The sequence below is a fragment of the Manis pentadactyla genome, chromosome 2 (genome assembly GCF_030020395.1).
Source record: "Manis pentadactyla isolate mManPen7 chromosome 2, mManPen7.hap1, whole genome shotgun sequence".
Classification (NCBI taxonomy): domain Eukaryota; kingdom Metazoa; phylum Chordata; class Mammalia; order Pholidota; family Manidae; genus Manis; species Manis pentadactyla.
This window is the reverse complement of record NC_080020.1, coordinates 133,995,324-134,014,637: the sequence shown is the minus strand read 5'-3', so window position 1 is coordinate 134,014,637 and position 19,314 is coordinate 133,995,324. Positions and strand designations below refer to the sequence as shown.

General features: G+C 41.2%; 1 protein-coding gene across 1 annotated transcript in view; it reads right to left on the bottom strand.

Moving 5' to 3' along the window:
- Positions 1-1,687: 1,687 nt before the first annotated feature.
- The window catches only part of ATPSCKMT (ATP synthase c subunit lysine N-methyltransferase), a 48,958-nt gene continuing 31,331 nt past the window's right edge, over positions 1,688-19,314 (bottom strand). Inside the window, exon 5 of the mRNA XM_057496446.1 lies at positions 1,688-1,816. Within this exon, the coding sequence (XP_057352429.1) occupies positions 1,703-1,816 (114 nt within the window). The 3' untranslated portion in view covers positions 1,688-1,702. The remainder of the gene's footprint in view (positions 1,817-19,314) is intronic.

Sequence of the window (19,314 nt, the reverse complement as noted above, 5' to 3'; positions counted from 1 at the left end):
GGTTATGAAGGAAATACCATATGATCCAGCAGTCCCACTTCTGGGTACTTTGGTAATCCAAAGGAAATTAGATCAGTGTCTTGAAGAAAAATCTACATACCCGTGTTCATTGCAGGTTTATTCACAATAGCCCATAAATGGAAACAAGCTAAGTGTCCATCTACAGATGAATGGATAAAGAAGATGAGATAGATAGACAGACAGATATGGTTAGCAGAGGCTTTAAGGTGTTTTGCTTGCTGTATTAGTCAATATAATATATAATATATTTTACATATATATATACACATATATGTAAACATACCGAATAGAATATTACTCAGCCATAAGAAAGAAGAAAATCCTGCCATTTACAACAATATGGAAGGATGGATGGATGGACATTGAGGGTGTTATGCTAAATGAAATGTTACACAGAGAAAGACAAATACTGTGATTTCACTTACATATGGAATCTAAAAAAGCCAAACTTAGAGAAATAGAGTAGAATGGGGGTTACCAGGGCCTGGGGTGGGGGAAATGGAGAGATGCTGGTCAAAGGATACAACTTGTAGTTATAAGATGCCAAGTTCTGGGCATCTAATGTTCAGCATGATGATTATAGTTAACAATACTGTATTGTCAACTAGAGTTGATATTATATAATTAAGAGTTGATAAGAGAATAAATCTTCAAAGTTCTCAACACAAAGAAAATGGTAATTACGTGTGGTGATAGAGGTATTCATTAACCCTATTGTAATCATTTCTCAACATATAAGCATATCAAATCATCACATTGTATCAACTTACACAATGTTTTATGTCAATTACAGCTTAATAAAGCTGGAAAAAAACACACATAAAATCTCAGTAGCTTACCAAAACGAACAACTGAGGCATTATCTAAGAGGCATGACTTATGAAAAGTATGAATAAAAATTCGAAAAAAGACCTGGTTGAGGGTGTGCAAAGGTCAGGTGAGAGAGATGAAGACAGACAGAAAGGGGAGAAGAAAGAAACAATTCCCAATAGAAGGAACCAAAAAACGCACTGGAAAGGAAATATAAACACTATAATACAATTTGACTTATCTGTAGACAAGATTTACATAGCTCAAGTAATGAAAACATGGAATGTGTAAACCTCTCCATCCATAAATGTGGGAAAGGGAAACTACACACACACACACACACACACACACACACATTATAAATGTTCAGCCTTTTAGGGGAAGAAGTGAGGAAGAGAAATACATCTGTGTGAGGATAGGTAATATGGTAATAAGGCTAAATCGTGGTTTTTCTTAATATAAATTCAACAGCCATAAAATTGTGATCTAAATCTGCAAGTCAAGAAATACCACTATAAGCATTATATTTAGAATTATGGAGGGAAATACATGAGGAAACAGCAGAAAGAGTGGAAAGTGTTTGCTGACAGGGGTGGGGAAGGACAGGGCAAGGGCTGTGCTTATTCACTGTAGACTGCAATGGTTAATTCTATGTGTTGACTGGGCTAAGGGACGCCCGGGCAGCTGGCAACCATTATTTCTGGGCATGTCTGGGAGGGTGTCTCCGGAGGGGATCAGCATCTGAATCAGCACATTAAGGAAAGGAGATCTTCCTCGCCACTTCCCGTGGGCATCATCCCACGGGCTGAGAGCCCGGATGGAGCAAACCCACTCTCTCTGCTCGAGCTCGGACTTGGAGCTCCTCCTGCCTTCAGACTGTGGCACTTTCGGCTCTTGGGCTTCCAGCTTCAGCTCGGGACTTCCACCAGCACTGCAGATGGCAGCTGTGGGACTTCTCAGTGGCCGCTACCATGTGAGCCAGTTTCTGTAATAAATTTTCTCTTATATAGCTGTGTATATCCTGTTGGTTCTGTTTCTCTGGAGAACTTTAATGGCAAGCAAAACACTTTCAGGCCTCCCTGGCCTCACATTCTCTGTATCCCAGTGGTCAAAACAAGTCACATGGCCAAGCCCAGCTCCAGGAGGGAGGGAGACTGTAGAGCTACAGGGGCAGCGCCATCCAGGGGGGTGACTGTGATGACCTGCGCATTGCCCTTTACTGTTGCCAGGACTGAATGAAGCGACTAGGTGGCAAGCCTGGGAAGGGGGCTCCAGAGGAACTGAGGCATCTGCGATGGGCGGGTACCTAAGCTGAAATACCCAAGGACACAGCCAGCCTGCTCTGGCATCAGCTCTCAATGTCCTTTGTTCAACTCGACAGTGCCTTCAAACTGTTCTAATATGCTGCAATACCTTGTATCACAGAGAACGTTTCACACTCGTGATTTTTGTAACTGCTCTGAGCTGGAATGCTTCAGATTTAAGCAAGCTTAAGATTTTGACGGACCTGGGAGGACTGTACATGGATCCAAGCCAGGAGTTTTTAAACTATGCTCTAGAGGACCCAAGAGGTAGGAAGGAAGGAAGGAAGTTAGGAAGGAAGGGAAAGTGGCAGTTGAGGCATTTCTACTTTAACAAGTAACAGTTTATTTCATATTTTATCTCCTGGACTTCAGCAAATGACTTAATATGATCCAAGTTCAAAAATCACTCACCAAAGTGTTACCTTGAGTGCAAGGCTGTCAGGAGAACAGGACAAACCTGGGGACTTTTCCGATGTTAACGGCCAAGTGCCATGTATTACCAGATGCTGCGAGCCCCATGGAGAGAGGCTCACAGACTCTCACAGGATAAATACCTGCAAATTTGGGGCAAAGGTCTTAGCTGCAAGCTTGGCTCCCTCATTTCTCTCAGTAACAGCTCTGCTGCTTTAATTATGGGCTAGCGATGGTTTTAGCCAGGAAGAAAGCAAAAAGGTCAGAGAGGTTCCTGTAGAAAGATGGAGAGTGGCAACCTCTACAAAACCTTATCCAAATTTGCTCCTTGCACCTGGGCATCCCATATTTCATCACTGCCTCTAAGAGGCAGGCATGTAACTAGAGGTCAATAAAGTGTTCTATTCTATAAGTATTCCTTGTTCCTCTCTGCCCTTCATGTCCTCTGCAAGGTTCTGTAAGTATTCCTTGACACATTATTTTAGGCAGGAACAACTGCATAATTTGCAGGACCCGGAGCAAAATGGAAATGCAAGTTCCCTTGTTCAGAAACGATTAAGACTTTTAAGACAGTGACAGCAGAACAGTAAACCAAGCACAAGGCCCTTCTAAGTGTGGGGCCCAGGCAGCGTGCCCATGCAGCCAGCAGCCCTGCCTTCCAGACCACATGAAGCCCTGCTCCGGGACAGGAGAATAACCGTCTGCCGACAAAGTGCTAGAGACTTTTAGTCCCCTCCGTGTCCATTAACACACTCAATCCTGTGGGTTTGGATTTCTTATCAAATGCACAAAAACAGCAAGTGAATGGGAAGGATAAACATTTCTAAAAGAAGTTACTATTTTTCCTCCTGTATTCCAGAAAAAATAATCAAATATCTACTTCATGTGCCTTGCAGAGGACACGAAGGACAGAGAGGAACAAACAGTAGTCCAGCCTTTAGTTTTAAACTTTCCCTCTAATGGAAGTCTTCGTCTCCCTATAAAGGATGCCAGGCCTCTGTGAGAGGCTGGGAGAGAGATTTTGGGAGGCATTGGGTGTTTCCCTCAAAGAGGTTCCTAAAATCTTCCTATGTAGGCAGCTACCTGCTCAGAGGAGAATGTACATCAACAATGCCAAATTACATTTTTGTAGATCCCAACTTCTACAAACATTTTTAACTATAAGTGAACAATTTACAAATACACACAAATCTTTGCCCTTAGCTCATAACCAACAGCAGAGAAAAACTTTTGTTGACCCTGAGCACAGAGGTGTACCTTGGGAGTGGTTAAGAGCTCCAGTCCTGGAGTCAGACAGACTTCTCAAACCCAACCCTACCATCTTGTCTCTGTGACCTTGAGCGTGCTAGTCAATTCCTATAAACCTCAGTTTCCTAATTTGTAAAATGGGGATGATGGCAGGTGAGAACTAAGTGAAACAATACACGTAAAACTCACCAAGGACCTGGCACATCATGAACCCCTCAGCAAATACTAAGTCTTTTCCCTCAGATGTGGGTCCCACAGTGGCATTTGGGCTCTGAGGGGCTGACTCAGGAGCAGACAGAATACTGGGTCTCCAGGCCTCTGGGGGGTGCTCTGTTCCAGCTCCAGGGAAGCTACTGAATCCTGGCTTGACATGTGCCCATCATCTATGTGCCTATGCCAACCACCCACCCACCCCTGAGGAAGAGCCCTGGGCCAGCTCAGCCCGCGGCTGTGACAGTGGCCTCCACTCAAGGCTCCTCTACTTTGTCAGCTGCCCTCCCCTGGCCCTCTACCAGGCCAACTCACCAAGACACATGACTGCAGTTCTCTGCTCAAAACCTGTTCCTTATCCCCTTGGGCTGACATTGAGGGGCTGCCCCCGTGTGACTCCCTCCTACCAAACCAACTGCATTGCCCCTCTACTCCTCATCCTTGGCCTGTCCTGGGCAGGCTGGGCTTGCTCCCTGTGGGGCACATGCCAGGCTCACTCCAGCCTCCAGCATCACCCAGCCTAAGTCTTTCCCAGTCCTTTGTCCGCCCGACCTGACCAGGGCTGCTAGGGCCTGGAGGTGGGGTGTCTGGAACTCACAGCTTCTAGAAAACATTAGAAAGAATAGTTTAATCTAGAACTCCCTGCTTTCCTTTAACTCATGCGGAAAATACTAAGTTGGATACTTATCACATTTGTCACACCAAAATGAATTACAAATGAGTCAAGGATCTGACATTTTAAAAATCCATAAATATTGTTGAAGAAAGCATGGACAAATTCCTGTATGTTCCCAAGGCAGAGAAGGCCTATTAATGCATAACACAAAACTCAAAAGTTATAAATAAAACATTTTTTAAATCTAAATAAAGAACATTAAAATTTTCTGCATGGCCAAAATCCACGCTGGTGTGTTTGCAGCACTATGACAAAGGACTCTTGCTCCTATAAATCAATAAGAAAAAGCACAGTAACATGATATAAACATGGGCTCTCGCATGAATGGACAGGTCACCGGAAAAAAGTATGGCTTTTAGAAGTATGAAAAATACTCAATCTCATCATTTAAAAATACATATTAAAACTGTAATAGAATATGATTTTCCATTATCAATTTAGCCAAGTTAAGATTTTGTATAATCCATATTTGCAAGAGTGTAAAACAAATACTCTTGGCTGGAGACGTAAATTGGTACAAACTCTCTGAGCAGCAATTAGACAGCATCAATTAAAATGTTCAGTTCACCCGGCCTTCTGCACACATTGCATGCACAGGCTTGTCTGCTGTCAGCTCTTCACCACCCCCATCCTTCTAAAGTCTCTGTATCACGAAAGAAAAGCAAGATGCTATATTCCCCAGAACCCCCCGAGTTAATCCCCAATGAAGACCTCACAGGTGAGAGACAGGAGAGGAGCCACCATTATCTTCCATGCACAAGTGGAGCCAGACCCCTTTGAGGGTGAGAGACGGACACTCCAGGCAACCCCTTGGGAGCCACCTACAGCATCTGCACACTGAGCCCTTTGGGGAAGAGCTTGGAGAGGTTCCTGTAAAACCACAGAAGTTCGCAGGGAGCTGTAAGGACCACGCACCCAGGTGCTTCTGGCTGAGATTGCCATGAGCGTGCCCCCTGACCTCCGCTGCACCCGGCCTGCCAAGGCTGTGTGCACCGCCCTCACACCCTGGACTAAAACCTTAATCCCAGAACCACACAGACTGGCTTCTGTGCTCCTGACTGACCCCCGTCTGACACACTTATCTTTGGGAAATTTATCCCACAGGTATACTCACAAGTATAGGAAGTCATGTGTATACAAAAACAATTCATTGTTCTAATAGCAAAATGTGGTAAACAACCTAAAGTATATCAATGGAGGATGTTTAAAATATAATACCTCCATATGATAGAGTGCCATCTCATTAAAAAAGCACAGCACTTCACAACACAGAAAAGACAAGTAGTGATTCTACAACATCTTACTATGCTGATGGACAGTGACTGTAATGGGGTTTGTGGGGGGAACTTGGTGAAGGGGGGACCCTAGTAAACATAATGTTCTTCATGTAGTTGTAGATTAATGATAACAAAATTTTTAAAAAAAGAGAATCTACAAATGGAAAAAAAAAAAGCACAGCGCTTCATACATCTGTATGGCCTGATCTTCAAGAAGAAAACAAAAAATCCAAATTAACTTACATTGTATGCCACCATTTGTATAATAAAAAAATACAAAGACTATTACCAGGCTTACACATAAGAAATCAGTGACCATGGGCACCTTTAAGGAAAACTTAGGGATTCCAGAGTGGGAGATGAGCTACATTATCCCACCTACCCTTTTTTACTCTTGAATATTCTATCATGTGCCTATATTTCAAAAATGAACATACTAATTAGTTAACAAAATTATAAGCTAATACATAAAATTATCATAAGAATAATAATTATGAAATGCCAGTGAGGAATCAGCAAACAGGACACCTTGCTTTCTTCCCTCTTCCTCTCTTTCTGTGTTTTATTTCTTCCTGAAATTTAAGACAAATTGGAGATAAGGGATTTAACCTTCTTGTTAGAGTATTTGAAATAACACCTATTCATCTTTTTGGAAATTCATTTCCTACATCCATTTACACTATCTGACTCTCTCTCCTTAAACCCCAAAGATGAGGTAGAAACTGGACTGAACTTTAAATGCTTCCTTGTCTTATTCTAATGTAAGATTACTTAAAGTTCGAATCCATGCACTTGTCATATGGAGCTGAGGCATAAACAAAAAGGGGCACCTTGACTACTCAAGAATAAAACCCATATTCTCTAAGTTCTGCCACCATTCACACCCTCATCTAGAAACTGGAAGTCTGAGTGGATGCCCCCATTGAATTCCAGTCATACTTCTGAAACTGGGTTCAACAGCATGAGCCCTAAAAATTCCAGCTTCAAGTTGCTCCTACAATCCCGGGCCTTTAATAATATCTAACATGATTCATCAGACAAAGATAACATATTTTAACTCCTCCACGAATGCTTTTCTGTTCCAGCAAAGTTTTTCTTCCTTTTTTAGACCACTGTAATATTACATATCACTTAAGTAATTAGTTTAGTGTCACATCAGTTAAAAGTTGGCCATTCATCAATATATTGAAATATATATGGGTGCCCAGGGTTTTTTTTTAATGTTATTACTGCCGTCACTAATTTCAAGACAGTGATAACATGAAATTTCCTGGCACTTTCTGATACTTTCATATAATGACCAATGATTATGTTTTATTCTGCTTTATATATAATATCACATGTCTTCCTGGTTACATGTATCAGTAATTCCACCTCCTTTTTTTTACATAGGCAGTTTTGAGCTGAGTTTCTCCCCCTTCCAAAGTCAAGACCCAACAGCTCTACTCCAGTCTTTCCACTACTACTGAGCCATGCTACTAACTCATATCCCAATCGATATCCCAAATATTGCTTCTCAGCACTGGTTAACCCTTCTATAACTCACCAGTGTGCCTTCCCACAAGCTCACCTGCAGGCCCTCAGGTTCTACCTCTGTGCTTCCCTGCTTATCCAGGTGAAACTGTAAGGTACAGAAATCACTTCCAATGAGCTTAAAGAAGATACATTACAAGGTGTTCAGAATTATGTCCCCCCAAAAGATATGTTCAAATCCTAATCCCAGCACCTGTGAATATGACCGTATTTAGAAACAAGGTCTTTGCAGCTGTGCTGAAGCTCAGATGATGTCATTTGGGTGAGCCCTAATCCAGTATGACTGGTGTACTGGTAAACAGAGAAGAAACAGAGAAAAGACACAGGCGGAGATAAGACCATGTGAAGAGACACCGAGAGGACACCAGGTAACAGCACAGGCAAAGACTGGAGCTACGAATCTCAGAGTCAGGGAATGCCAAGATTTGCCAGCCGTCACCTGCAGCAAAGGGGATCTCGCCTGGAATGAGGCTCCCTCAGCTCTCAGAAGGAACCAGTCCTGCCAACTCCTTGATCTTGGGATTCTAGCATCCAGAACATGAGAGACTAAATCTCTGTTGTTTTAAGCCATCTAATTTGTGGCACTTTGCTACAGCAGCTCCAGGAGACAAATATACAAGAATGCTGGGTTGTCTTGTGACACTCAGGGACAGGACCACAGACCTTGAACACTGCCAGGCTCCTCTGCCTCCATCTATCCCTCTACGCGCCTGCTTGTTCTTATGCCTTTTGCCGTGGACTTGCAGATGGGCAAGGCCACTCTGCCAGCAACTCCAAACTGTATCCTTACAACTTCCACTAGACAGAGACTGGCTCAATTGTCTAGGCCCTAGGTCAGAAATCCTAGAAAAGGGCCCAGTGTGGGGCAACAGCTCCTTTGGGCAATGGTTGTGGGCAGGGAAGGAAAGGCCACACTGCACAAAATGACTGCTTATGCAGATGTGGCAGAAAGTAGCATCCAGCAGGAAGGGCCAGGGCTTTGATTTAGACTCTCTCTTTCACACACACACACACACACACACACACACACACACACACTCTTGAGATTCTCTCTCTGAAATACTGTTAAAGAAGAAACATGCAGCCATGTAGCAGACAGTGCATTCTATTCTACAGAATGCTTTAAACTAGTCTCAATCCCAATTATAGCAACGTACCAGACTATATTCTTAGAGTTTTATCAGTGAGTCACTGGAATTGCATATGGTAAAAGTTCCTTGTAAATCTCCTTCAAAAAGGTACACAACAGGTATTCTTCAGATCACTATACCTGCTTTTACCAACACTTGCAATTTAAGGGTTGCCATTCCTTGTTCCTGGTTTGTGGTTCATATTTCAAGCTGAACATGATCTGAAAATTCATTGATGACTCTGCCTTCTTGCTGTTGACTGTTGATGCCCATCTGCTGCAGCTCAAAGTGAAAGGAACTGTCACAGATTTGAGGCTCAAGCTTGATCTGATCAATGATTGCACATAACCCTGGCCGTACTACAGGCAGTTGAGTGGAGAAGAGTGAACAGTTTTAAGAGAATCATTACCACTACTGACAAATTAGCTTAACATGTGTTCTTCCTACAGTGATTCAATAGTACCACTTTTGAATACAAAAGACAGCTTAGTGACTGATGGGCATCCTCTCATATCAGCTCTACCTCTTAGCTAATGAAGGATTAAACTCCAATATACTGAATTAATCTTATTACACAATCAAAATTTCCTACCATTATTATTTATCCTACCCTTATCATAATCACAATAATATTATCATTAGTTATCTTCTACCTTTATTATTGATTAGACCAGTCAAGATAGACTAAGTTATGCCACAATAATAAACAGTACCAAAAATCTCAATGGCTGTAAATGCTATTTCTTACCCATGCTTATGACTATGGTAGATTGGCTGGGACTCGGCTCCATGTCATATGCATTCAGGGACACAGATTGACAGACACTCTACCATCTGGAACATCAGAGATGCCGTGGCAGAGCAATGGGGAGATGCCAAACTGTACGTAGTAGCTCTTTGGGGGTTCTGCCTAGACGAAACCCCTGTCCCTTCTGCTCACATTTCACTGGCCAAGTGAGCCACATGGCCATGCCTATCTTTAAGGGATCATGGAAGTACAATCCTAACCTGAAAAGATAATCACCAACCCACCTCCCTAGTCACCAGATAGTTCAGTTTTCTTCCCTTAAACAAAGTCCACTTATTCCATCCCCTGAAGAGACAACTGAAAACTCCCATCCAGTCATGGATCAATGCTGTCGGTAAGGCATGGCAGACTCTACATCAGGAGGGGTATTACTCAGCCAGGGCCGGTAAAACAAAACATCACAGACCAGGCAGGGTGGGTGCTTAACCAACAGCAGTGTATTTCACACAGTTCTGGAGGCTGGAAGTCCAAGATCAAGGTGTCTGCAGGATGGTCTCTCCTGAGGTTGATCCTACTGGATTAGCCCCACCCTTAGGACCTCATCTAACCCTAATCACCTCTTTAAAGCCCCATTTCCAAGTTTGGTCTCACTGGTGGTGAAGGCCTCAACATTTGATTTTGGGTGGGAAAATTCAGCCCATAACAGGAAGTGAGGCACAGTGACTAAACTGAGCTGGGATGTGGCTACACTTGTCCTTTATGAAATACAAAGATGACTTTCAACCCCTCAGACACCCAACTTACAAAAATTAAACAGGGAACAGACAACTTCAACAAACATTGTTGTTTGGAAAGGGGGGAAATAGGAGATATACAGCAAACGCTGGCCTCTAGTAACTCAGAAACCCCCTGAACAAATGCCATGAGGCTACCCTGGGTACCCCTAAATACACTCTCTGTGAGAAGCCTCATTACCCATCGTCCTCCATGGCCCTTGGTTCCTTTCACATTGTTCTCTTTGACACTTCTGAAGTAGGTATCAGGGAACAGACTCTGCTTGAGGGCTACACAACTTTCTCAGCCCACTTCCTACCCTAAATGTTTGGGACCCAAGGGTCATTTTAAGCCTTTAATAGTTACAGTGTCTTTTAGTTCAACCTGGTGATTCTTCCAGAAGGACACCCCTTGCAACAACTTAATCATCTTCTTACCTATTTGATTCCAGAAAACCCCATCTGCCAAAAGTCACACCCATAGTTATCTTCAAGACATAACTTACTTGGTTCTTTACTCTGGTTCACCTTATTCCTTGCAGAGGTTTTAATAATAGTGTGATAGCTAAGGAAATATAATCAGTTGGATGGTTTTTTAACAGTTGGCAAAGAGTTCATGCCCTTTGCTAAGAGACTCAGATCTAACATGTATTTTGTAATCCCAAAGACCCTCCTCAGTTTCATCTTCTGCTGTTTGGAATCTAAAATCAGCATTTCTGACATTGCAAAGGCTCAAATTTTCCATTAACTCTTGTTAGAATCCAACTAATTATTTTCTGACTCTGTCTCATATAATACCTTGTCAAATGCAGCTAACAGAAACCAACACACATTGCTAACATTCTGTTTTCCTGACTCTCCAGAGCTACAAATTCATTAGGCATTAATCTCCCTTCCAAGTTACTGTGGGCAACAGTTTAACCAAATTTTTTACCACTTCATAACATGGATTGTCATCTTTCCAGACTTTATAACAGTTTCTTCACTGTCTACAACTTGTCATTCAAACCAATGACAAATTATTATTTTGTTGCTATGTTAGCACCCCATTCCTGGTAGCAATCTGGTATCAGTCAGAATAGCCTACATTATGCTATGGTAAGAAATATCCCCATATATCAACTATACTTTAATTCAAAAAAAAGAATCAACCCACAATTTTCATGGCTAGAAAAAGTAATTATTTCTTTCTCATGTTACATGTCCATAATGCATCAGCTGGTGGGAGGCAAAGAGCAGGCTCTGCTCTGGGTCATCAGCAGAAGGGATATGGTCTGACAAAGACTCCACCATCTAGAATTATTAAGACAGGAAGAAGTGAATGAAGTAATTAGTACACTAGATCTTAAAGACTTCTGCCCACATTTTACTGACCAAATCAAGTCACATGGCCATGCCTAACTTCAAGGGGTTGAGGAAGTCCAATCCTACCATGCACCTAGAGAATAGAATACCAAACAATGGCAACCAGTCCTTATAGCTACTACTCTCTTTTTTTTTAATTTTGATATCATTAATATACAGTTACTTGAACAACATTATGGTTACTAGACTCCCCCTATTATCAAGTCCCCCCTCACATACCCCATTAGAGTCACTGTCCATCAGTGTAGTAAGATGCGATAGAATCGTTACTTGTCTTCTCTGTATATACTGCCTTCCCCATGCCCACCCCCATATTATGTGTGCTAATCGTGAAGCCCCTTTTCCCCCCTTATCCCTCCCTTCTCACCCATCCTCCCCAGTCCCTTTCCCTTTGGTAACTGTTTGTCCATTCTTGGGTTCTGTGAGTCTGCTACTGTTTTGTTCTTTCAGTTTTTGCTTTGTTCTTATACTCCACAGATGAGTGAAATCATTTGATACTTGTCTTTCTCTGCCTGGCTTATTTCACTGAGCATAATACCCTCTAGCTCCATCCATTTTGTTGCAAATGGTACAATTTGTTTTCTTCTTATGGCTGAATAATATTCCATTGTGCATATGTACCACATCTTTATCCATTCATCTACTGATGGACACTTAGGTTGCTTCCATTTCTTGGCTATTGTAAATAGTGCTGCGATAAACATACAGGTGCATATGTCTTTCAAACTGGGCTCCTGCATTCTTAGGGTAAATTCCTAGGAGTGGAATTCCTGGGTCAAATGGTATTTCTATTTTGAGTTTTTTGAGGAACCTCGATACTGCTTTCCACAATGGTTGAACTAGTTTACATTCCCACCAGCAGTGTAGGAGAGTTCCCCTTTCTCCACATTCTCACCAACATTTGTTGTTGTTTGTCTTTTGGATGTAGGCCATCCTAACTGGTGTGAGGTGATATCTCATTGTGGTTGTAATTTGCATTTCTCTGATGATTAGCGATGTGGAGCATCTTTTCATGTGCCTGTTGGCCATCTGAATTTCTTCTTTGGAGAAGTGTCTGTTCAGCTCCTCTGACCATTTTTTAATTGGCTTATTTGCTTTTTGTTTGTTGAAGTGAGTGAGCTCTTTATATAATTTGGATGTCAACCCCTACCTCTTTTTTTGACATCAAGATACCTGAGAATAAGTCCACTGAACTCTGCAAAAGAATGCACCCTATAAGACACCAATATTCATCTGTGTCTCCATATGCATGACACTACCTTAGGCCATTCCCCAGACTGATCTACAAAAAGCAAGTTCTACTGAATTTTAAGAAATGCTATGTAAAAAAAAGAATTCTGTGTTTTAATAAAACTAAAAAAGATGGGTAAAAAGCTAAAAAGAGTCCACTGTAGAGCTTCTCAGGAGTACCTCATGGAACTAGCGTACTTGAAATACACTTGGAGAAAAAATGGCTTTTGTTTCTAAAAACGTACTTAGAATTCTCTTCAGATAGTGAATTTTTTCTGTGTTGTGCCTAAGTTTTTGTTTCTCAGGTGAATTAACTCTGCTTGGCTATTTTAGAGGACATGAGCCATGGAATCCAAAGAATTACCTGTAGCTAGAGAAGGTTCTCGCCATGCTATGGAACCAACTGCAGTAGGCCATTTCTCATTCTGTACTTCTGTCACTGAGGGAAGGCCTGCAGCTAGTATGAAGAGACTTAATGTTTCCTATAGAAAATTATCCCATCGCAGATTCTCTCTGCTCTCTACTTCTGACCATTAACCAGCAAAGATGTGGGGCTGGTCCTCTTCCTTCTGTGCAATACCCAGGTTGCCCTGTAGGAGTTCTGTTCCTGTAAACACTGTCTTGTCATGCACATTAATATAATTTTACTCATTTAACAATAGAAGAAAGCTACACCTAGATTTCACAGCCTCCATGGGCCTGGCCCAAACTCACTTATGCAGCCTCCTTGATTGCAACTACTCCACGTAGCTTACCCAGCTACTACTAGGAACTTCTTTGCTTCAGTGTAACTTCCACAGCCTAGTTTTCTCTTTGAAGTACAAGGAGGCTATATACTGTTTATATCTAGCCATCACGTGTTTATGATTTTAGAAATGCAAGACGGATTTATCTTCTGATACTAAACTGCATTATGAATAGTTTAATGTTTCATACACTAGCAATGATGAGTTTCCTCTCTGCCTGTTCTCCTGCCTTCTTTACTCTGAGAAGAACACTGGCAGCCTACACAAGGATAATGCTCTGTGCTTATGTCTTCTCTGGGAGCTGCAAACAAGACCCCATCAGCCTGCCAAGCATATGCATGGATATTCCAATGTGAAACAGAAGCTTTACTGATCAGTGAACAGAACAAACCACAGCTGCTAATTTAATTCTGGCTAGAGTAAGAAGTTGTGACTTATGCCATCTCTAAGGGCTGGTTAAAGCTCAGATTCATGCAAGAACCACCCAGCCCATATGGGCAGGCAGCTCAGCCTGAGCTGGAACTTTCTATCAGAACTTTATTATAGAGTTCAAGAAAACTGCTCTGTTACTTGAATAGCATCATTTATAGCCACAGGCTTTTACTATCTAAAGAAACAATCTGACTTGCTCACAGGTAACATTTGTAGAGAGCTGCTAAAAGTCATCCTTCCAGGGAAACTGCCATCTATCTCTCTTTCAATGAAGGCATTAGTGTCTGGAAGTGTTCCCCCACAACCCCCCACCTGGTTCTGGCATTAATATGCCTTCAGGAATAACTCACTAAGCCTATGCTTCTCAAACTTCCCCACAAAGGTATGCCTAACAGAAGACAACCAAGGTGTCCAGAAAGGAATGCTGAGGGAATCCTGAAGAGGTGCGAAATTTCTTTGACATGTTTCTGCTTTATCTTTCAATTGTAAGCAAATTTTGTGTTCCACTTTGTAGATATTTATGATTATTTTATTTATAACAATATATTCTGATTGTAGTACTTCTATCAGTCATGGTCTAGTCAGGAAACAGAAACCACACCCATTATTTTAACAGGGAATTTGCTATAAAAAGTTGATAACCAAGCATTGGTGATCTTAAAAACGCAAACAAGGGCACTGAGGTTCACAGAGGTCGTAAGGCACAAAGCTCCTAACACGCTCGAGCTGGGGAACGGAGATAAGAGGTTGGGATTATTAAACCCTAGAACCGAGAGAAGGGGCCTGTAGGGGACAGAGATATCTGAGGAGGGGACATGAGCAGCCAGAGTCGTCTTTCCAAAAAGAACAATGACACCTGTTCTGGGCATGCAGAAAATACTGCAGACTGAAAGCAACCATCGCTACCGGAACATCTGTGCACAAGGTTAGGATTGTCACCAGGCAGTCAGTCACCTGGTCATGGGCAGAAACAACAGCAACAGGAAGAAGCAGGTCACTTCCTCTTCCGGCCTTGCAGCCACCCTCCAGCGCCCCCTCCTGGCAAAGCCTAAAAAGGAGCAGCTGGCAAAGCAGAAGTGTGTTTTGCCATCTCAGCCCCAACGCCACACCAGAGGAGGAAAGGGATGCTGAGAGACACTAGCTTAGCCAACACGGAACTCAGTATTCCAGGAACAGTTCTAGTTGAATTGGTGCTCCAAGATGTACTGCACTGATTCACTGCATGGCTTTAAATACCTCTGCAAAACGTTTCATAGACTTGACAGCACCTGTACTGGTACCAACCTGTCAGGTCTAAGGACACGAATGTTCCCATTCCAGTCCAGCCACTTTTTGTGTGGCCCGGTCACATCACTTCCTCAGTTACCTCTCATCTAACATGGGGGAGTTGGATTAAATCTCTGTAAAGTATATCCCAATTTTGTATTTCATGGAAATGATTATGCAAAAGTATATTTTTTATAAGCATGGTTTTTGTGGCAAGAGGGATCCAAAGCAATGAGATTCTAAGACTCTGTTGGGCACCCCGAGGTAACCTGAGGGTACTGGGAGGGGGAGAGTCCTGAAGACAGGAGATGAGCAAGGAGGAAAGGAAGCAGGAATGGGAGATGCTGATGAGAAGTCCACACGGAATGGGCAGGTGAGAGCAGCCACGTGGAGCAGGAGAGAACACGTGGCATTTCTGGGCTGTGGATTACTTGACTTTTTCTCAATGGCTCATCTTGATTCCTGGTGGCTGTGAAGTGTGATCCTGTGTAGAAGCAAAATAGGGTGGCCACGAGTCCACTCAGGGGAAAGCAGCCTTTTTTCTGTGCTAAGAAATTAGAGCCCAAGGTTGGACTCAATCCTCCCTCCCTTCAGGACCATAAAAATGCAGGGTGGGAGCCCTGTACATATTGCCATCTGCCACAAAGCATTTCTTGACATCAAGCTCCCTTCATATAGATGAAATACTTTGTGCTTCCTGGCAGAATGGTGTTACTTCAAGGCAATGCATGAGTGACTCACTGCCTTGCGGAGGGAAGAATTGCTTCCAAGTGGATCACAGAAAACACAGGCGGATACCAAAGGAGAGACGAGGTTTGTGGCTAGACTATGTGTATGTGTGGCACAGATGTCAAGATGCTCACAATTCCCCCTATAACTCTCCCGTGAATTTGGTTGCAAATAACTCAGTAATTAAATATCCTCTTCAAGACATCATGACTGATTTAATGAGGGCCAAACCCATCATAACAGATTGTTCATCTAAGCTGGTAGGTTTTTTTTTCCTTTGTTTCATTTTCAAAGATTTTTATTACAGTAAGATATTTGGTAATATTCTTTATTAGGCTGATAAGTTTTGAATTGCTTTTCATTTTATTATCACATTAGTTCCTTCTTAATGGTTTTACTAGACCTCAGAAGTCTTCTGAGTTTTAATAACCTCTCTGTTTTCAGTACTTATACTCATAGAATTCATTACATCAAATCATGATTCTTCACTGAACGTGTCACTGGGCCAAAAGAGGAAAATTCAATAGGAAGAATTAGACCTTGAAGAGTGATTGACGATCCATCTCTCTACAGATTTTTCATTCTGAGGCTTTCATTTGCTTAGCGGTGGCACAATCTCCTTTCTTTCCACCTCTTAGAATATCCTTCAGACTGAGGAATATTTTGGAATTCTCTGAACTTGGGGTCATTAAAATTAAACTTTTAGAGATCAGCTGACTTCTTTAAAGTATATTAAAGGCCACACTTTTATTCACTCAGAAAACTCTATAGCGGGCTTTGTTGACAAGAGAGATAATAAAGTGCAGTAAGGTTATCAAGTTTGCAATCAGCAAATTTTCTTTGGATACTATTTCCATATTCATCTTCTTTGATCCATGGTGGTAGCAATTCTCTTAAAAACAAATGTCTTTTAACTGAAGTCCTGAGATTAAATCACTTTTGTTAAACCATAATTAGTTAATAAATATCAAAAGAACAAAATGTCAGAAACAGACTCAGAAAGAACAGGACTTTTAAATAGTCTTTCATCTTAGATTTTGGCAAAAAAAAAAGGACTATCAGGTAAAAATCAGTGCCCAGGTTTTCAAAAAAAGGAATAATAATTAAATGCCCAATAAGAAGATTAAGAGCTGGGCAGTTAAAAAATTCATTTTCAAATGAATAATCATTTTGTGTGATCAGAGACTCCCACTTTTATCAGTGTACAACTGATTATGAACATTACAACTGAAGTGTCTCCAGCAGTAGCAAATTAGAACATTATCTCCATGTCAAAATTTCTCCTCTAAATCTAACACATAATAGATATGCGATAAATGTCTACTGAATAAATGGGTTGTTCAGTTAATGGCTTTAATCAGTTAAAAGAGAACTGAGTCCATCAAACATAACTCCTTGGTCTGACTAAGCTGTAAATTTTGCAACTAGTCAATTATTGATGGACCTTATTTTTTAACAATTCATTTGAGAAGAGGAATTATTTCTAGAGGTATTTAGGTAACCAAACTGTTAAAGTGATAACCAAACTATGACACAAACTGTTAATACAGTTGTCCTTGATATATGTAAAACCAAATACGGATTTTCTTTTCTTTTTAAGTATTGGGTAACCAGATGGTGTTGCTGGTAAATCCTTCCAAATGTTTAAAGAAGAATAAACATCAATCCTTCACCAAGAAACAGAAGAGAAGGGAACATTTTCTCAACTAATTCTATGAGTATTATCCTGATACCAAAACCAGACAAAGATATCATGAGAAAAGAAAATTACAGACCAATATCTCTTATGATTATAAGCACCAAAATCTTCAATGAAACACCAGTAAACTTAATCCAGTAACATAAAAAAAAATTATTCACCATAAGCAAATGGGACTTATCCCAAGAATGCCAAGTTGATTCAATATATGAAAATCAATCAGTGCAATACACCATACTAACAGAATTAAAAACAAAGACCATATGATCATCTCAAAGGATATAGAAAAAGCATTTGACAAAATCTAACACCCTTTCATCATAACACTCAATAAACTAGGAATAGAAAGAAACTTTCTCTTCCTGATAAAGGGTATCTATAAAAAACCCACAAATAACATTGAAAGACTGAAAGCTTTCCCCCTTAAGATCAGGAACAAGATAAGGATGTCCACTCTTACCACTTTTATTCAACATTGTACTGGAGGTTTTAGCCAAGGCAACAAGACAAGAAAAAGAAATAAAAGTATCCATACTATAGGACATGATCTACAGAGAAAATCCTAAGGAACTCACAAACACACTGTTAGAGTTAATAAACACGTTCAGAAAGGTTGCAGAGTGCAAGATCAATATACAAGAATCATTGGCATTTCTATATACTAGCAATGAACTTATAATAGCATAGAAAAGAATAAAATTCTTAGGAATACACTTAAAAGAAGTGCAAGATTTGAATGCAGAAAACTCCAAAAATTTTTAAAAGAATTTAGAGACATAAATACATGGAACAGCATCCCATTTCCATGGGGAACTTAATATTGGTAAGATGGCAATATTCCACAAATGCCTTCAGAGTCAATGCAGTATCAAATTCCCAGCTGACTTTTTGTTTTTGCAAAAACTGACATGCTGATCCTATAAGTATGTGGAAATTTAAGGGACCCTGATTAGCCAAATTAGTCCTGAAATAGAAGAAAGTTGGAGGACTCACACTTCTAGATTTTTAGAACTTACTACAAAACTACACCAATTAGGGAACCCTCCTACACTGCTGGTGGGAATGTAAACTAGTTCAACCATTGTGGAAAGCAATATTGAGGTTCCTCAAAAAACTAAAAATAGAAAATACCATTTGACCCAGGAATTCCACTCCTAGGAATTTGCCCAAAGAATACAGGTTCTCAGATTCAAAAAGACATATGCACCTCTATGTTTATTGCAGCACTATTTACAATAGCCAAGATATGGAAGCGACCTAAATGTCCATCAGTAGATGAATGGATAAGGAAGAGGTGGTACATATACACAATGGAATACTATTCAGCCATAAGAAAGAAACAAATACTACCATTTGCAACAACATGGATGGAACTAGAGGGTTTTATGCTCAGTGAAATGTCAGGCAGAGAAAGACAAGTGCCAAATGATTTCACTCATTTGTGGAATATAACAATGAAGCAAAACTGAAGGAACAAAACAGCAGAAGATTCACACTCCAAGAAGGAACTAGTGGTTACCAAAGGGGAGGGGTGGGGGAGAGCAGGTGGGGAGGGAAGGAGAAAGGGATTGAGGGGTATTATGATTAGTACACATGGTGTAGGGGGGATCATGGGGAAGACAGTGTAGCACAGAGAAGATAAGTAGTGACTCTGTGGCATCTCACTACACTGATGGACAGTGACTGCAATGGGGTGGGGGGGACTC